The sequence below is a fragment of the Phascolarctos cinereus genome, unplaced genomic scaffold, assembly GCF_003287225.1.
Source record: "Phascolarctos cinereus isolate Bilbo 61053 unplaced genomic scaffold, phaCin_HiC Scaffold_2;HRSCAF=192, whole genome shotgun sequence".
Classification (NCBI taxonomy): Eukaryota; Metazoa; Chordata; class Mammalia; order Diprotodontia; family Phascolarctidae; genus Phascolarctos; species Phascolarctos cinereus.
In genome coordinates this window covers 147,692,241-147,712,675 of record NW_027555625.1, presented here as the reverse complement: position 1 = coordinate 147,712,675, position 20,435 = coordinate 147,692,241, and the positions used below count along the sequence as shown (strand labels likewise).

General features: G+C 39.1%; 1 protein-coding gene across 4 annotated transcripts in view; it reads left to right on the top strand.

The window, feature by feature from the left end:
- The first annotated feature begins 3,326 nt into the window (after positions 1 to 3,326).
- The window catches only part of NPHP1 (nephrocystin 1), a 51,157-nt gene continuing 34,048 nt past the window's right edge, over positions 3,327 to 20,435 (top strand). For all 4 annotated transcript variants that reach the window (XM_020987993.2, XM_078149673.1, XM_020987984.2 and 1 more), the window contains exons 1-4: positions 3,327 to 3,515; positions 12,455 to 12,528; positions 13,793 to 13,853; positions 18,960 to 19,084. In XM_020987993.2, the coding sequence (XP_020843652.1) occupies positions 3,342 to 3,515; positions 12,455 to 12,528; positions 13,793 to 13,853; positions 18,960 to 19,084 (434 nt within the window). In that variant the 5' untranslated portion in view covers positions 3,327 to 3,341. The remainder of the gene's footprint in view (positions 3,516 to 12,454; positions 12,529 to 13,792; positions 13,854 to 18,959; positions 19,085 to 20,435) is intronic.

The following is a 20,435-nucleotide window of genomic DNA, read 5'->3' as shown; positions in this document are numbered from 1 at the left end:
TTTTTGTGGGTAACAAAAAGAGGAAACAAAGCAAGTAACCGTCAACTGAGGAAAGACTAAACTAACTGTAGTACATGAGTATAATGAAATACTACTGTGCTGTAAGAAAAGACTATGATGAATGGGGAGGAGCATGAAAAACCATAAATGAACTTTATGCAAAGTCAAGTAAACAGAGGCAAGAAGACAATAGATGACTACAACAATGTAAATGGAAAGAACAATCAGAACAATTGAAAATGAATGTTGCCAAGTTATAAAAAGCAAGCGTGGCCCCAAAGAAGAGAAAGAAGAAAACACTCCTCCACCATTACCACCTAGTTTTCAAAAGCAGAGAGATGAAAAATGCCATACATTGTCAGATTTTTAAAAAATATATTGATTGGTGTTTTCAGCTAGTGAATAAACATGTATTAAGTACCTACTACGTGCCAGGCACTGTTCGAAGCCCTGAGGACACAAAGAAAAGTAAAGGATAGTCCCTGTTCTGGAAGAGTTCACAATTTAATTGGGGGGGGGCAGAAGGAATAGAAGAGAGAGACAACTATAAAGAAGCTATATACAGAATAAATTGGAAATAAGAGGGAAGGCACTCGAATTGAGAGGTATCAGGAAAGGTGGAAGCATGTAGAAGATGAGATTTTCTTTGGGACTTGAAAGAATACAGGAGATGAAATTATTCCAGGTGTGTGGGGCAGCCTGAGAAAATACCTAAAGTTGGGAGATGGAGTTTTGTTCACGGAACAGCAACGAGCCAGTGCCTTTGGATTGCAGAGTACGTAAAGGGTATAAGGTGAAAGAAAACTAGAAAGGTAAACAGGACAGGTTATAAAGGGCTTCAAAATCTGACGGCTAAGTGGAAGAGTTCTGGACTGCTCAGGTTTGTGGCAGAAAGATCAACAAGAAGGCTACTGTAATAGTCCAGGCATGAGATGCTAAAGGCCTGCAACAGAATGGTGGTGCTGCGGGAGGAGAGGCAATGGTGTGGGGAGGGTGCAGAAAAGGAAAGATCTTAGGAAGGTAAAATGTACAGGGCTTGGGAACAGACTGGATATAAGAGGTGAAAGAGTAAGGAGATGAGGATAACACCTCGATTATGAGCCTAGGTGACTGGCTTTTGACTTGTTGAGTATAAAATGTACAACTGACAAGATCAACAGAAGTTAGGGCTCGATAACTACATTTGAGAAACATCAGCATAGAGATGATCATTGAATCCAGGGGAGCTGATATGATCACCAAGTGAAATAGTATAGAGGATGAAGAGAAGAGAGTTCAGGCCAGAGCCCTGTGGGACACCCACCTTTAACCCGAGTGACTTGGATGAAGATCCAGCAAAGAAGATGGAGAGGTCAGGTAGGAGGAGAAGCAAGAGGGAGTAGAGTCAGGAAAACCTAGAGAGAAGAGACTATCAAGGAGAAGAGAGTGACTGACAATGTCACAGGCTCCAGAGAGGTCAAGAAAGACAAGGACTAAGAAAAGTCCATCAGATTTGGTAATTAAGAGATCATTAGTAACATTGGAGAAAGCAATTTCAGTTGAATGATGAAGTCAAAAGCCAAATTATAGAGAGTAAAGAAAAGTGTGAGAAGAAAGGAAGTGGAGACATCTATTGTAAAACAGTCTTCTCAGGGAGTTTGGCCATCAAAAAGAGGAGAGATGTAGGATGACAGCTAATAGGGATAAGTGGGTCAAGTGAAGGTTTTCTGAGCATGTGGGAGACATTGGCATGTTTGCAGGCAACAGGAATGCAGCCAGTAGACAGGAAATCACTCATGTAAAGGGGTTTACTTTGGCAAGAAGGGCTACCTCCTTAAGTGAGGTAGGGATAAAGGAAATAGTGGTAGTGATGTAGTTTGAGAGGTGTAGGGACCCCAAAATACCAAGGTACAGGGTGGAGTTGGCTGGAATGAATTCATGGACTCAAGCAGTCTTCCAGTCAGGTGGCAAAAAGTTTATTATAACACTAATATGGCAGGCAGAGCTCCTTAAGGGATTCTGCCATGGTGGGCAGAGCTCATTACAGAACTCTGCCACCTAACAGGAATGATGCTAAAGCTCATATTGGAAAAGTAGTGGATCATGTGCCAAGTATGCTAATTAGGTGATGACATACAACCTTGGTCACAGGCATCATTCACTACTGGAAAGTGGAGGGGGAGTTCCTAAGGGGTGTAGGGGTGTATTTTTGGTCTGTTATGTCTGTAACAAGTTAGCTTCTGGAGTTGATATCTATAACTTGACCTCTGGATCACATACGATAACTGTGGGAATCAGTATGTGAAGATTTTTTTTTATATATACAAGACAGTACAAGGCAAATTCTACAGAGGTCAGCTTGTTCTTGTAACAAGGAGAGATAGTGAGATAGTTTACCTCACTGGGTCTACTCATGAGTTATTGCCAGACATAGGATCTTTGAGCTGGGGAGAAAATTGTCAGGGATACTGTGTTGAGGCTAGGGAGAAATATGGTCTTGGAATTGGAGTCGGAATATAGGCACCCAAGCGTCCCATCAGCAAAAGGCACCTGAGTAATGTGAGATGAGGAGGGGAGAAGGGGCTCTTTGGGAATGGCTTCAATTTTTTCAGTAAAATAAGAAGCAAGATTCTGAGGGAGGGGCCAGAGGAGGTTTGAGAAAGGTCTGGAAGAGCCACCAATGCTGCCGCCGCTGCTGAAATATAGTGCGTTAATTAGGAAAGGATTGCCTTGGAGACGTGAGGATCTAGCTGAGTAGTAGATCCAGTAAGCACGGTTTTCTAATTTTCTCTAACTTCACTCAGCTGCACGTGAATAGGAGCAAAGACAGTGGACAGCTGCAGCACAAATATCATTTCAAATAATACTGGAGCCTAAAGTCATTGGCCTAAAGTTACACCGCTACTAAGTGTCACTTATCTGCCTCTAAGCCTAGCATCCTTGCTGGGTTAGTTCAGAAGCCCAAACAGGGTCCCCGGCACATCTCCACCGCAGGGAATTTGTCACTCCGAAGACTATGCGCTTTACTAAGACGTTCTACGAACCACTAAGGAAAGAATGGACGCTGATCCAGAAGCATCTCCCAGGTTCCTCCTCTTCATAGGACTACGGGCGGCGGGACACTTTCGAAAAGTCCCGGTGAAACTGTACAGAGCCATGGCATTCTGGAACGTGTAGTTCGGTGGGTTGTTGGCACCCCCTCATTAACTGGAAGCGCCATGTCTGAGCCTGGCAGGCTCCGAGACTGGGGGAAGCTCTGCGGGGCTCGCGGGCGGCGGAGGCTTCGGAATGACCTTTGACCCTAGCCTTTGTCGCGGCTTCGGGGTCCTCTCTTCGGACTGGGACTCTGCGCGCGCGCAGTGATGGCGTCACTGACGGTCTCCGCCTCCGCCACGTCGGTCTCCTTGACGACGGGCGCCAAACCTCTGGGAGCCTCCGGGAGCCTCCGGGACGCAGCGGCGGCTGGGATGCTAAGCGGAAGGGTTCGCGGGCCCTTGCAGATGGTACAACGCCGCAGCCAGGAGCTCCGACAACAGGTAGCGAGCCCCCCCGGCCCCCGGGCTGCCGCCTCGTCCGACCCGGTGCCTCGGGCGTCAGGGGAGCCTGAAGGGCCCGGAGCTTCAGGCCGCGGAGGGGAGACGGACCTGGGGCCCCGGGAACACCCCTTCACCCTCGCCTACCCAGCCTCTTCATTCCTCACTCGCTCGCCCTGTGAGGCTTCTTGCCTCTAGAGTTTCTGGTCTCCTTCCTTTGAGCTCCCCAAACACCGTCGTGATGCAGGAGCCAAGGGCGAGCTGGAGCCACAAGAGCTGGGTTCGAACCCCAGTTGCGCTTCTTCAGTGCTGCCTGGCCAGCCCCTTCCCTCTCCTGAGCCTTAGTTTCCCTCCTGTGCAAAATGAAGAGGTTGGCTATAGATGAACAGATCCTTGAGAGCACTGAGGGGGTCGGAGTGAGGTTCAAAGTCCTTGCCTTCTCTCTGACAGTAGAAGGGGGATATAACATGAAACTGCATGCGATGAGTAGATTAAAAAGGTATGAATTAAAACTCCCGGGGCTCCCTATTGCCTCTAGGTCGAAATAGAAACTTTCTCAGTTTAGCTTTTAAAGCCCCACACAACCTGCTCCCAAGCTATCTTTCCAGCCTCCTCGGGCATCTTTACTCCTGCATTCTACATTCCCTCAAATTGGCATTCTTTCTGTTCCTCATACATAATGCTCCCTCTCCTATCTCCCTGTAGTTTGCACTAGTTTGAGACGCACTCCTACCATACCTCTGCCCCATAGAGTCTCTTTATTCATATAAGATGTAGAGCAGACACTAACTTCTGCAAGGGGCCTTTCCTGATTCCTTCCTTCTGCTGGGGCACTAGGGCCCTCCCTCCCAAACTACCCTGTAAATAGATAAAGCATATATTAAGGGTTTACTATGTGCCAGGCACTGTGCTAAGGCTGGGAATACAAATACAGTACAAAAATACTGTCCATGGCCTCAAAGAGCTTACATTATAATGGGAGAAGATATAAAAAGGGAGCTAGAAGGAGGAGGAGGATTGGCAAGGCAGAGAAGTAATCTGGAGGTGCAGGGGCAGACTGGAATTGGAAGTGAGCATGACTCAATCCTCAAATAGAAATCATATTTAACTACTTTGTATATCTTTCTTTTTATTAATTTTATATTTATAAATATATTTTAATGTCAATATATACATATAAATCCGGACTACTGGAGATGGACCTGGATGCAGTGGGAGACCTTGGCCTTTTTAAGCTAAGGTCTTTGGCAGGTCTCAGTTTGACTGAGGCAACAACCATTCAGTGATTAAGGCTAGGTAAGAAATGAGAAAGAAGAAAATATATTTAAAATATGTATATATTTTTAGGTGTGCTTGCCTCCCCCGTTAGAATATAAGCTCATTGCAAATGGGGATTGTTTTGTTCATTGGGCTTCTATCAGTCCCTACCACAGCCTTAGCATATAATAGGTAATCAATAAATACTTGTTGTTTGATTGATTGAAAAGGAGGATGGTATAATGGAAAGGTTTCCTGGAAGAGCTGGTATTTCAGTTGGATATGGAAAGGATTGGTAGGAATTCAACAAACCAAAAGGGTAGGTGTGGACAAAGTCTGAGGCAAAGGCAACACTGTATCTAGTGAGCAGGCAGAGAGTAGCAAGTTGGGCTGACATAAAGAGGATGGGGCAGCTAGGTGGCACAGTGGATAGAGCAGTGGCTCTGAAATCAGGAGAACTTAACATTTACTAGCTGTGTGACCCCGGGCAATTGCCTAAAAATTAAAAAAATATATAGAGAGAGGATGAATGAACCAGAGTTTAGAGGGCTTTGAATACCACCCACGTAAAATGGGTAGTACATAGATAATAGGGAGCTGGGAAGGTTTTTTTAGAGGACTGATGGGATCAAATTTGTGGATAAAAGTGGTCTGGTAGTTATAGGAAAGGTGGGTTCAATTCAACAAGCATTTCTTAGCCTCAGTCAAGAAGAGCTAGGTTCTTGTTTTACCTATGACACATAGTAGCTATTTAACTTGGAGCAAGTTGTTTACCTTTCTAGGCAACTCTCTGATGCCATACATTGTAGATAAGATGCAGACCTGTATTGGTAGAGGGATTTTCTTTATCTGTGAAAAGTTTTTTGTGACACTGCTTTCTACATAATGTCCTCCTACTTGTCAGACACTCTTTGCTGGATCTTCATCCAGATCAGGTCTACTAATTTGTAGTCAATCTGGAGGGGAAAGACCCTTGAGGCCATTGTCTGCCTCATTTCTTACCTAGTCTTAATCACTGAATGGGTGTTGCCTCAGTCAAACTGAGACCTGTTAAGACCTTAGCTTAAAAAGGCCAAAGTCTCCCACTGTATCCAGGTCCATCTTCTGTAGTCCTGATATATATCTCACCAGATGACCCCAGAGGAGAAAGTGAGGCTGGTGACTTTGCACAGCCCTCCCTCACTTAAATCCAATTTACCTGCATGTCATGGCATCACCTCTCTGATGTCATGGCGTCACCTCTCTGATGTCATGGCGTCACCTCCCTGATGTCATGGTCCTCTTCAATAAGGAAGGACAAACAACAACAACTAATTGTAGTCATCCCCCAAGGCTCTGTCTTGGGCCCTCTTTTCTTCTCTTCTCCACCTATGCTATTTTACTTAATGATCTAATCGGCTTTCATAAATTCAAATCATCCAATTAGCATTTCCTAACCTCCAGTCTTCCCTCTGCCTACTGGACAGCTCAAGCTGCATGTTCCGCGCAGCTTAAACTCACGTCCAAAACTGAACTCATTGTCTTTGCCCTAATCTCTCCCACCCTTTCCTAACTTCCCTATTACAGTCCAGAGAAACAACATCCTCCTGGAGATAGAATATTGTGTGTAAGAAACTGTTGGAATAATCCACCAAGTTGGTAATGAAGATGTTCCACTGAAGGTGGAACATTCTAATGAAGGTGGTAAGGTAGAGAGGAGGGAGACCTGTGTCTCTGAGATTTCCACACATCCCTGAGGTAGACAGGGTTGCAGTCAAAGAACCATGCATCTTTCGAACTGGAAGGTACCAGAGAAGTCTGTTTTGGAGAACTTTGGTGCAGCTGGATGAACGCTGGTTTTGGAGCCAGGGGATGGGTTTGAATACTGGCTTTGTCAATTACTTCCTGTGTGACCTTGGACAAATCACTACCTCTCAGCCTCAGTTTCATTATCTGTAAAATGAAAGAGATCTCTTAATGACCTCTAACATCTCCAGCTCTGAATTTATAATCCTCTGTGGCTCATTTTATGCCTTTCTGAGAAGGTTCAAAGAGTGAAAAAGACTGGCCCAATGTCTTTTATCTAGTTTGTAGTAGAACTAGGAATGGTCTACAGAGCCCCTCTCCTCTGCTCTTGCTACTACATTGAACTGATCCAAAGGGGTCAACTGTACTACCCATCAGCACTCTGAAATGTTTCTTCAGCTAAACTCCCATTGCAGTGGAAGGATTGTGCAGTTTTTCATCTGGTCAGTTACTAGATTCAATGGTTACTGAGTCATCCTTTTGTGATTGTTCACAAGTGAGAATTTTATTAAGGTGTCTGTATTATATCCAGTTTTGGTCTTTCTCTTCTAAAAGTAGGAAAAACTCTTGGAGGCAGTGTTTCGCAGTGAATCAGAAGTAGAGTGCAATAGTAAAAATGAAGCCCTTCAGGAACAGAAATTGGACGACTGTGTAGAACTAGTTAGGTCAGCACATCAGGGTTCAGTCAATTCAATAAGAATTTTTTTAAGCACCCACTATGCACAGGGAACCGTGCTAGGCACCAGGAATGAAAGGCAAAATAAAGGAGCACTCATTCTGCTGGGAGATACAGCCTTTATACAGATAAAAAAAAGCAAAGTAATTTGAGGGAGGAAAGAATATTGTGAAGTGTCTCATTCTAAACCAAAGAGACATAGGAGGAGTCTGGAGGATTATGAAGACATATCAATCAGTGAGCAAACATTATGTGCCAGGCATGACTAAGTACTAGGGCTGCAAAGACAAAGGGAGGGGAAAAGAATAAGTATTTATACAGAGCCTACTGTGTGGCAGGCACTGTGCTGAGCATTTTTTTTCCCAAAAATAATTAGATTCCTTTGGAACCCTATGTATTTTGTTTTATGCATTTAAAAATCATATTCTGAGAAGATTGCATAGGTTTCCATACACCGTCAAAGAGGGAGACAGCACACAAAAAGGGTAAAAACTATCTTAGAATTTAACATTTATGGTGGTACCAAGACACAGCTGCTGCCTCCAGTATCTGTTCCCTTTTATTATTTTTAAATAATATTTTATTTTTCCCCAGTTACATGTAAAACACAATTTTTAATATTTGTTGTCCTTTTTTTAAGTTTTGAATTCCAAATTCTATCCCTCTTCCTTCCCTTTCCCCCTCCCTGAGACAGTAGGCAATCTGATATAGGTTATACATGTGCAATCATGTCAAACATTTCCATATTAGTAATTTTCTGCAAGAAAACTCAAAAATGGAAGGAAGGAAAGATGGGAGGGAGTGGGGGGGAGAAAGAGACAGAGAGAGAGACACAGAGAAAGGAAAGAAAGAAAGAAGTATGTTTTGGTCTGTATTCAGGTGACATCAGTTTTTTCTCTGGAGATAGATATCATTTTTCTTCATGAGCCTTTTAGGATTGTGTTGGATCATTGTGTTGCTTAGAATAGCTAAATCATTCACAGTTGTTCATTGTGCAATATTGCTGTTACTATGTACAGTCTTTTCCTGGTTCTGCTCACTTCATTTTGTATCAGTTCATGTAAGTCTTCCCAGATTTTTTCTGAAATCATCTTGCTTGTCATTTCTTATATGTGCTAAGCATTTTTACAAATATTATCTCATTTGGTCCTTACAACAACCCTTTGAAGTAGGTGCTGCTATTATCCCCATTATATAGTTGAGGAAACTGAGGCAAAAAGAAATTAAGTGATCTGCCCAGGGTCACACAGCTCTCTGAGCTCAAATTTGAACTCATGTCTTCTTCACTCCAGGCCCAGCATTCTTTCCCCTATGCTATCAGCTGCAACAAATAAAAGTGTCCCTGATCTCAAGGAGTTTACATTACAGTAGGGAAGACAACATTGATAGACAAATAGATAGACAAACACAAGCATACATGATATACACGTATATACGTACACACACAGAGCATTTGTTAAGTGCTTACTGCATGCCAGGCGTTGTACATAAGTAAGAATGTACAAAGTAAGCATGACGTAAATTTGGTGGGGAGGGCACTGCTGCACTTGAGGACCTAGAGGTACACATGTGACCTTGAGGCCACAGGTTCCAACCCACCCCTAGCTAGGTAAATAAAAAAGGCTTTGCATAGAAGGTGGTACTTGTACAGAGCCTTGAAGGAGACGAGGTATTCTCAGAGGCAGAGGTAAAGTGGAAGTTCACTCGAAGCATGGGCACAGCCAGGGTAAAGGTGAGGAGGCTAGAGATGGCATATCTATGGTCCATAGAGTTTGGAAAAGTGGATAAGGTATATTATTGGTCAAGTTTGGGAAGAATTTTAAAAAGTGAACCAGAGGAGCTTATATTTGATCCTAATGGCAATAGGGAGCCGTTGACCTTTAATAGAACAGGGGAGTGATGTGGTCAGACCTGCACTTTAGGCAAGTCACCTTGGCAATTGTATGAAGAAAGGGCTACAGGCAAAGAGACCAATCCAGAGGTTATTGCCGTAGTCCAGGTGAGAGGAGGTTGCTGTGAGAAGGGGTAGATGTGAGAGAGGGTGTAACAGTAGAAATGACAGGATTTGGCAAGCGACTAGATATGTGAAGTGAGGGAGAGGGAGGCGTCAAGGACACCTAATGAACCTAGGTGACTGCCAGTGTGCCCTCCACCAAGACAGAACCCCACCAGTGCAACCAAGATTAGGAGGGAAGCAGAAAATTGGGAAAGAATTTTTATAACCAATGTCTCTGATAAAGGCCTCATACCTAAAATATGTAGAGAACTGAATCAAATTTGTAAGAATACAAGTTATTCCCCAATTGATAAATGGTCAAAGGATATGAACAGACAGTTCTCAGAGGAAGAAATTAAAGCTGTTTGTAGTCATGTGAAAAAATGTTCTAAATCACTATTGATTAGAGAAATGCAAATCAAAGCAACTCTTAGGTACCACATCACACCTGTCAGATTGGCTAACATGACAAAACAGGAAAATTATAAACGCTGGAGAAGATGTGGGAAAATTGGAACACCAATGCATTGTTGGTAGAGTTGTGAACTGATCCAACCATTCTGGAGAGCAATTTGGACCTATGCCCAAAGGGCTGTAAAATGTGTATACTCTTTGACCCAGTAATACCACTTCTAGGTCTGCATCTCAAAGAGATCATAAAAATGGGAAAAAGACCCACATGTACAAAAATATTTGTAGCAGCTCTTTTTGTGGTAGCCAATAATTGGAAATTGAGGGGATACCCATCAATTGGAGAATGGCTGAACAAGTTGTGGTATATGAATGTAATGGAATACTATTGTGCTGTAAGAAATGATGAACAGGCGGATTTCAGAAAAATCTGGAAGACTTGTGTGGACTGATGCTGAGTGAAGTGAGCAGAACCAGGAGAATGTTGTATGCAATAACAGCCACGTTGTGCATGACTAACTTTGATAGACTTAGCTGTCCTCAGCAATGCAATGATCTAGGACAACTGCAAAAGACCCATGATGGAAAATGCTATCCACGTCCAGAGAAAGAACTATGGAAGCATACTCTTTGCTCTTCTTTTCTTTTTTTTTTTTGTTTTGTTTCTTCTTTCTCATGCTTCCTCCCATTCATTCTTTGCAACATGGCTAATGTGAAAATATGTTTAATAAGAATGTATATGTAGAGCCCATATCAGATTACATGCTGTCTTGGGGAGGGAGGAGGGGAGAGAGGGAGAGAAAATTTAAAACTCAAAATAAATTGATTAATTTTTTAAAAACAACAAAGTAAATACAATGAAAGGTGTAGAAAGTTAGAAATAAAAGTAAATTGTGAAATAAAAAAAATGAAATGGGGGGAAAAAAATAGAGACCCAGAAGTGGAGTTTGGGTGGGAAAGATAATAAACTCGGCTTTGGACTTGTTGAGTCGGAGTTGGAGATACCTATAGTATACCAGTTTGGAATATGCAAAATATAAGCCTGGAGCTCAGGAGAAAACTAGGCCTGGATGTTTAGATCCATAAATCATCTACTTATCCATGGGAACTTCAGGGGTGTGCTGGTAAATGTTTAACAACTGGCTCTCCAGAAGAAAAAAGTTTTTAAGATTATTATGCATTATCAATTGTTTCTCCATCTTTTAAGTCTAGACAGTTGACAAAACAAGACATAAAACCCTGATTTGTAGTGAGTGGGACTGAGACCACTTACTCAAATAAAAACTCAGAGGTTTCTCCAGGTAGAAAACAGAAGGTTTTATTCTAGCAAGTCTTGCACAAGAGTTGGGCATCACTTACCCAGCGCGGACTGGAGTAGTGAGGCCCAGCACAAACAGCAGCAAGCAGTTATGTAGTCTTAGGCAAACCAGTCCAGAAAGTCCCCTTCCCCACTTGTTTGTCTCAATCTCTTTATCCTCATTGGCTGAGGCAAGAGACCTCACAGTCTATGTTTAGAACCCAAGAGATACATTTTACTCTAAACCCGCTTGGGAGCTAGAAGACTGCCCTATTTGGTAAAGTTAAGGTACAAAACAAAAGAGGGGGTGGTTACAGAACAAAGGGGGGGCAGCTGGGGCACAGCCCCCATTCCCCCAAAACAAAAGTGAAACTTGGGCCCAGCTCACGCTGAAGCCTTACTACATTTTTGGAGCGTAGCGTACATCTCACATGAGAAACTTTCGCTTGTCCCACACAGTAGCAATTGCTGGTTTATTTCTGAGGTGTAAATGCTCACACTGAAAATTTAGCAGTGAACCCTGAGCCAGTTTGAGCTGGCTCCACCATACCCCTGAAGTGATGAAGGTGCTAAGTGAGAAAATTTAGAGAAACAAGAAGGCCTGGAACACAGCCTTAGCGTATATGCACATGTACAGTTAGGAGGTATGATTTGCTTAATGAAATAGTGAAAGATAATTATAAAATAAACCTGTAAAGAAAGGTTAGAAAAATTTAGATTATTCAGCATGAACATGAGAAGCTATAAAGTTTGAGTATATAAAGAGCTTTTAGACAATTCAAGCTAATTATTTCCCACAGAAAACCAGCTTAGAGGAAATGAGCCATAGTAAAAGGAAATGAGCCAAATTCCAGACCATTTCCGTTAGTGCAAACAGCCCAAGAGCTTACTACATTTTGTTCAAAATTATTGACCACCCCAGAGCTATCGGAATTAGGTAGCTGACTTGTTGACTGTGAACATGTAGGTGTTAATTAACATTCTTTAGCGAACAGCTGCTAAGTTAGCTACGTTTGATTTCTTTCCTTTTCCCTCCAATCTATCTTCTCTGGATAATCAACAAATGCAGTGTTGTTGTTGTTGTTCAGTTGTTTCAGTCCAACTCTTCTTGACCCCGTTTGGGGTTTTCTTGGCAAAGATTCTGGATTGGTTTGCCACTTCCTGCTCCAGCTCATTTTACAGACCAGGAAACTGAGGCTAACGGGGATAAGTGACTTGGCCAAGGTCACACAGCTAGGAAATTTCTGAGGTCATATTTGAACTCAGGAAGATGAGTTCAGGGCTGGCACTCTATCTACTGCACCACCAATCAATGCAGTGGAGGCACAGATATAAAAAGTGTATGTGCATGTGAGCCTACTTACTCTTGTGGGAATATTGGCAAAGTTGTATGACTGTGTATGATAAGAATTTCAAGGCGTATGAATGAAAACTTTTTTTAAGGTCATGTAACACTAAAGTTCTGAACTAAAGTTCAGAAAGCTAAACTTAAAATTTCATTGTGTACTTTCCAATTTTAGGTTGGACGTTTGCTTTCTGAGAGTCAACTGGAAGGAGCCCTAGATGCCAGTAAAAGGCAGGATATTTATCAAAGGTAACATACTAATAAATGGCACAAACTTTGTGGCAGCATTGCTAGCATTGTTTTATAGATTGCTTAAGAAATGTATTTCTTTTGTCATTTGCAGCATTTCAAAAGAGACAAGATAATTAGAAATTAGTGAAAAATGATACACTAAAATTTTTCAAAATTAATAAGCATATTCCCCACAGATGCCTTCTGTTCTATCTAGCCTGTCAGCAAATCTAAATGTAGGGAAGGTGATGCCTACAGGTAATAGAAAATAAAGGCTCGGGCACTTAAGAAAATATTAATGTTTTCATAATTTTAGAGATTTGAAGGAAACAGGGAAAAAGCCATTTGGTGTTACTGAATATTGTTTTAGTTAAAATAAGATTTCATACACCAGCTTTTATCTGATATTTCTGTAAGTATGTTCTGAATTCTCAAACCTGAAAGTTAGAAGGTACCTCAGATGTCATCCAGCTCAGCTCCCAACCTGAAATATAAATCGTTAGTTAAGATTTAAGTTACTGTGCTGGACGTTATCCTTGTTGAATATGCTGGGATGTTATCCTTCATACAAGTAAAATGTCTCTGAGGTGGGGAGCGATCCTACATCACTAGGGTTGAAATTAATAGAGTGGTCACCCTTTTCTATCCTTAAATTCCCACTCTCCTAACTTACCTGTTTTCCTCAGTTTTCTTTCCTTTTCCTGCTCCTTTATTTGCCCATTTTAGGAAAGAAGGAACCAAACCTTTTTGGACTAAAAAGGGGTGCATTTTGCATAGTAATTGTTTGAGTAAGGCTACTGTAATACACATTGTCTTTATTCTTTGTATTTTTTCAATTTAGTGAATTATCTGTCAAGTGATTTAACTTTATATTACATATATCAAAATCCAAATTTTTACCAAAATGATAGTAGTTGTTAAACTTTCTAAGAGATGCAGACTGGCATAGTGAAAAGAGAATTAGGCTTGAAATTAGAAAGACTGGGGTTTGCATCTTAGTTCTGCTATCCTAATTTTGCAACCATGTACAAGCAACTTAAGCTGTCAGTACAACAAGCAAATATGTAAGGCTTGATTGGAAGTTAAAGAAAACAAAGAGCTGACGATTGCATATGTAGAGAGTTTTTTCTGTGCCAGTGAAATTATAGTCCCATATAATTTCCTCCCTCACCCCCAGAAAAAAAAAATCTACCTTTCTATAAATGTTTCAGAGCTTGAAAAACTTTTCTTGATGAGTTCTTGACAATATAAAGTCCATTTTTTGTTTTTGTTTTCATTTTAGATGTATCCAGCTGAAAAGAGAAATAGATGAAAACCGAACAGCTCTTAAAAATTTAAACAAGGTAAGTATTTCAATCAGTGACATGGTAAAGGATATTTTATTACTCTATTGAGCAAGCTGAGTGAACTGAAACTTTGGAAATATCAAAGTCTTTAATTCTTGAGTTGACATCAATGGAAAAAGCCTCTGTGAAGTAATTGTACTGTCCTGATTTTCCCTTCATAACAAATGCTTCTAGTTCTTGGAACCTGGGCTGTGATCAACTTAAGGGTAGATTCAATACCTGGCAATCCCAGGCCTGCTGTCATTACTTATACAAAATGTGTGTGTGTGTGTGTGTGTGTGTGTGTGTGTGTGTGTGTGTGTGTGTGTGTATGCATGTATATGTATGTGTATATATATATATATGTATATGTATGTGTATGTGTGTATATATGTGTGTGTATATATGTATGTGTGTGTATATATATGTGTGTATATGTATGCATGTATAAAAATATGTATATGTATATATACACATGTATATAGTTTTAATTTTGTGTTTTTCATTACTAACTGAAGAATATGGGAAGCATCAGAAATGTTATAAGAAGAATCTAATGATTTATTTGCTCATCGTAGAGACCACCTTTCTTTGATGTCATCTTTTTCTGGTGATTTCTTGGCTTTTTCTTTTTTCCATTCTTTTATTCTTTCTTTCCTTCCTTCCTTTTTTTCCTGGGGGGGGGTACGCTGTGTGTTAAAATGAATGTGCACTATATTTCAAGAACTTATTAAGGAAAATTCCCTGAAGTTTTAGAACAAGAGTTAAAATAGAAATTTGAAAAGATCTATAGAAAGACATCCCAAGATGAAAACTCACAGGAATATCATAGCTAAGTTCTGAAGCTCACAGGTCAAGGAGAAAATACTACAAGCAACTAGGGAAAAAAAGTAACCCAATTTAAATAATGTGAAACTACAGTCAGAATAATATAAGATTTAGCAGCTTCTACTTAAAAGACCAAAGGGCATAGGACATTATATTCCAGATAGCGAAGCTGGGTTTGTAACCATATATACCTTTCTCAGGAAAGCTGAGTATAATCCTGTATGAAAAAAATGGACCTTTTGAATGAAAGGACTGTTAGGTATTTGTAACAAAAAGATCAGAACTGAATGGAAAATTTGATCTACTAGATTCAGGAGAAACATAAGAAAGTAAACATTAAAGACCATTTATAAAGGATTTAATAAGGTCAGAATGTTTACTTCTATTATGGGAAAATGTAACCTGTAACTCTTAAGAATGTTATCATTGCTTGAGTAGTTTGAAAGAGTATATGTAGATAGAAGTCTTGCAATTGAATTGAGTATGATGGGGTGATCGTAAAAAAATTAAATTGGGTAGGAAGAGGTAAAATGGAGCAATTATCTCATACAAATGAGGCATGAATGGAAGAATTGTCACAGTGGAAGCAGGAGGGAGGTGTAGAGGTGGTAGTGCTAGAACCTTATTCTTACCAGAACTGGGTTTAAGAGGGAATAATATATACATAAAATTTATATCTCTAAGTGCTGGCATCAGTAAAATAGAGAAAGAACAGACAAATGAATTGGGTATACAATTTAAAAAACTAGAAAAAGAACAAATTAAAAATCCCCAATAAAACACCAAATTGGGAATCCTAAAAATTAAAGGGGAAATTAATAAAATAGAATGTAGGAAAACTATTGAATTAATAAATAAAACTAGAAATTGGTTTTGTGAAAAAAACAATAAAATAGAGAAACCATTGGTTAATATGATTTTTGAAAAGAGAGAAGACCAAATTACTAGTATCCAAAATTAAAAGGGTGAACATACCACTAATTAAGATGAAATCAAAGCAATTATTAGGGGTTAGTTTGCCCAATTATATGCCAATGAATTTAACAATTTAAGTGAAATGGAATAATATTTACAAAAATACAAACTGCCTAGATTAACAGAAGAGGAAATAGACTCTCTAAGTAAACCTATTTTAGAAAAAGAAATTGAACAGGCCACAAATGAGCTTCCTAGGAAAACAGCATCAGGACCAGATGAATTTACAATTGAATTCTACCCAACATTTAACGATCAACTAATTCCAATATTAAATAAATTATTAGAAGTAACAGGCAAAGAAGGAGTCCCACTGTGTGCTACAGTTACCCAAAAATAACACTCGGAGATTTTCTAGGTATAAAGTGTAAGATTTATTACGTTCTCACGCGAAGCGGGCGTCTGCTTCGTCCAGCGAAGCAAGGCGAGGCACAAAGGTCAGAACAAAGGTTGTATAGTCCTAACACAGAGACACCCACCCACCACTGGCTGTAAATTCCCATTGGACAGAAATTTCAGCCTTACAATCGAAAACGTGAAAATCTACCCCAGAAACAAGGAATCTCATTATAATACTACCAATCCTAGCTATTTTGTCCTTATTTAGCATTAGCCATTACCTAATACTAATGTAATAGTAAAGATCATGTGTTTTTTAGGAATTTGAAACTTGGGCCTATTCAGACTAGCGTAACCAGCCTTGAGTTTGTAACAGTCTACAAAACTGTTACACTCAGTCCATCTGAGAGATCTCACACTTTTTACATTGTCTCACTCACCACCAAACTCCTTTTGTGAAACAAATATGATGCTGATACCTAAACCAAGAAGAGCAAAAAGAGAGGAAGAAAATTATAGACCAATTTCATTAATGAATATGGATGCAAAAATCCCAAATGAAATACTAGCCAGGAGACTATAGCAGTTATTTCAGAAAGATTATGCATGGTGACCAAGTAGAATTTATACCAGGAATGCAGGGGATGATTTAACATAAGGAAAACTATTAACATAATTGATTATATCAATCACAAAAGTAATAAAAATCATATGATTATATCAGTAGATACAGAAAAAGCTTTTGATAAACTGTGATACTCATTCCTATTAAAAACGCTTGAAAGCGTAGGTATAAATGGATTTTTCCTTAAGATGATAAGAAGCATCTACCTAAAACCATCAGCAAGCATTATTTGTAATGAAGATAAACTAGAAGCCTTCCTGGTAAAATCAGGAGTGAAACAAGGATGCCCATTATCACCAATATTATTCAACATTGTATTGGAAATGCTAGCAATAAGAGAAGAAAAGGAAATCAAAGGAATCAGAATGGGCAGTGAGGTAATAAAACTATGTCTTTTGCAGATGGTATAATGATATACTTGGAAAATCTTATATTCAACTAAGAAGTTAGTTGAAACAATAATTCTAGCTGAAACAACAATAATTTAGATTATAAAACAAACACACATAAATCATCAGCATTTCTCTATGTCAACAATAAAACCCTGCAGGAAGAGATAGTAAGAGATACTCCATTTAAAATAACTGTAGAGAGTATAAACTATCTGGAAGTATACATGCCAAGACAAACCCAGGAATTACATGAACATAATTATAAAACACTTTTTGTACAAATAAAGTCAGATTTAAATACTTATTATTAATTATGGCTGGGCAGAGCCATTATAATAAAAACACCAATTTTACTTAAATTAATCTGTACATTCAATGCCATTCCAATCAAATTACCAAAAAATTATTTTACTGGATTAGGAAAAATAATAACACAATTCATTTGGAAGAACAAAAGGTCAAGAATATCAAAGGAATTGATGAAAAAAATGTGAAAGAAAGAAGTTTCATAGTACCAGATCTTAAACTATATTATAAGGAAGTAATTATCAAAAGTTATCTGGTACTGGCTAAGAAATAGAAAGGTGGATCAGTGGAACAGAGTAGACAGACAATACATAGTAGTAATTGATTATAATGACCTTGTGTTTGTTTGACAGATGTAAAGATTTAAGCTTTTGGGATAAGAATACACTATTTGGTAAAAGTTGTTGGGAAAACTGGAAAGCGGTCTGGCAGAAATTGGGTATAGATCAAACTCTTATACCATTTACCAAGATAAGGTCAAAATGGATACATAACCAATATATAAATGGAGATACCACATAAATTAGAAAAACATGAAACATATTACCTATCACACTTATGGATAAGAGAAGAATAAACAAGACATAGAGAGCATTGTGAGATGTAAAATGGATAATTTTGATTACAGTAAATTAAAAAAGTTTTTCTACAGATAAAACCAATATAGCCAAGATTAGAAGGGAAGTAGAAAATTGGGGGGAAATTTTTATGGACAGTTTCTCAGATAGGTGTCTCATATTTCAAATATATAGAGAATTTTGTCAGATTTATGAGAATATGAGTCATTCCCTAATTGATAGATGGTCAAACAATATGAACAGGCAGTTTTCTTGCAAAGAAATCAAAACTATATATAGTCATATGAAAATGCTCTAAATCATTATTGATCAGAGAAATAGAAATTAAAACAACATTGAGATATCTGACATCTATCAGGTTGGTTAAAATGAAAGAAGGGGGAACTGACAGATGTTGGAGGGAATGTGGAAGAAATGGGACACTAATATGCTGTTGGCAGAACTGTGAAGTGATCCAGCCATTTTGGAAAGCAATTTGGAATTATGCCCAAAGAGTTTGGAAACCATACATACCCTTTGACCCAGCAATACCACTAGTAAGTCTTTTTTCCCAAGGTGATTGAGAAAAAGGAAAAGAACCTATATGTTCTAAAATACTGTGGTGGCAAAGAACTGGAAATTGAGGGGGGTTGTGATGGAATACTTCTGTGCTGTAAGAAATGATGAGCTGGCTCTTATTGGAAAAACATAGACTTACATGAAATGATGAAAAGTGAAATGAGCAGAACCCAAGAGAATGATGTATACAGTAACATCAGTATTGTTCAAAGAATAATTGTAAATGACCAAGTTCTTTTGAGTATTATAAATACTCAAATCAACTACAAAAGAACTATGAAGGAAGGTGCTATCTACCCTCAGAGAAAGATCTGACAAATAGAAGTATGCATAGTTTGGTTTACATTTATTTATAAATCTGTGTCAAATGGTGACCTTCTGTAGCGTGGGGAGGGAGGGAGGGAGAGTGGCAGTTTGGCGCTTAAATTGTAACAAAAAATTAATTTTAAAAGCAACAAAAATAAAATGTGACTGAGAATTAAAATTAATATGTATTTTTGTGTGACACAATTTTTTTCAAAAGGATGATGAGCCAGCACCAGTGGGGAACTACAACCAGAGAAAAGAAGATGAAGACAGTATTTTGGAAAAGCTTACAAAGCAGCTGCAAGAACTTGCTGAGACTATAAGTAAAGAAAACGTAACTCCGTATGTTGAGTAAAACTTTTCATGTGAATAGCTATAACCCTTATAACATTGCCCCAAATAACAATGCTTATAATCACATCATTAATCTATTATAATGCATCTTACCAGAATGTGAAACCATGCAATAATGGTGTTATATTTATGACATCATTCCTATGGAACTAATTGCCCCCATGATATTTTACTAACATAGTTTTTGTGCTGCCTGTTAATAATGGATATGTTTCATATAGCTGTACTAAAGAAGATGAAATTATATAGGACCTAGTTATTCTTCTTATATCACTACTTTTTGGTATTCTCTATTCAGATTGAAGGGATTTTCAATGCTTATTTCTAAACATAGATATAAGCAAGAGGCATTACAATCAACAAATATTTATTAGTCAGTCAACAAGCATGTTTATAAAATGCCTACTATGTGCCAGGCACTCTGCTAAGCACTGAGGATATAAAAAAAGGCAAAACAACAAAAAACCCCAAACCAACCAGTCCTTGCTTTCAGGTCTAATAGGGAAGATAACATACAAACAACTAAATACTAATGAGATATATACAGGACAAATTTTAGATAATCCCAGAGGGAAGGCACTAAGATTAAGGAGGGCTGGGAGAGGCTTCTTCCAGAAAGTGGGACTTTAACTGAGACTGGAGGGAAGGGAGAGATGAGAAGGGAGAGTGTTTCAAAGCCAGTGAAAATCCCTGAAGCTGGGAAATGCAGTGTCGTGTGAGGAACAGCAACGTGGCCAATGTCACCTATGTGGCTTAGGTTGTACCTCTCTGTATTCTCCCCAGTGTCTCCTCCTCTCCAGAAGCTTATGGTCTGTTTTGGAAGAAAAGATACAAACACATGAAAAATAAAATAAGAATATAAAAATCTCAGGAGCTTGTCTTGAGTGTTATAAGTGAAATATTTAGAAGAAAGTTAAGGATTAAATTGATAATGTGGAAGAAGATTCTTGAAATAAAATTTGAATATTTGTTGGTTGATTATAGTATCATTCTCATGCTTATAACTATATTGTTATATTTCTACATTGAATGAATGAATAAAAAAGCACTTACTATGTGCAATGCACCACGCTAAGTGCTGGGAAAACAAACTGAAAAGTGGAGACAGTCACTGGACTCCAGGAACTCACATTCTAATGGGGAAAACAACTTCAGAATTTTAGCTGTGAGTTGGATGGAAAGGCCCTGGGGTACTCTGGGTTTATCGGGAAAGCAGATGGTAATGCATATTCTTTGGTGTTGCTTCTCTTGATAAAACCACATTCATGCCTAATGTGGAAGCCTTTGCAACACCAAGGACTTTGGTGATGACGTCTTTCTTTGCCAGGCCTCAGGAGCA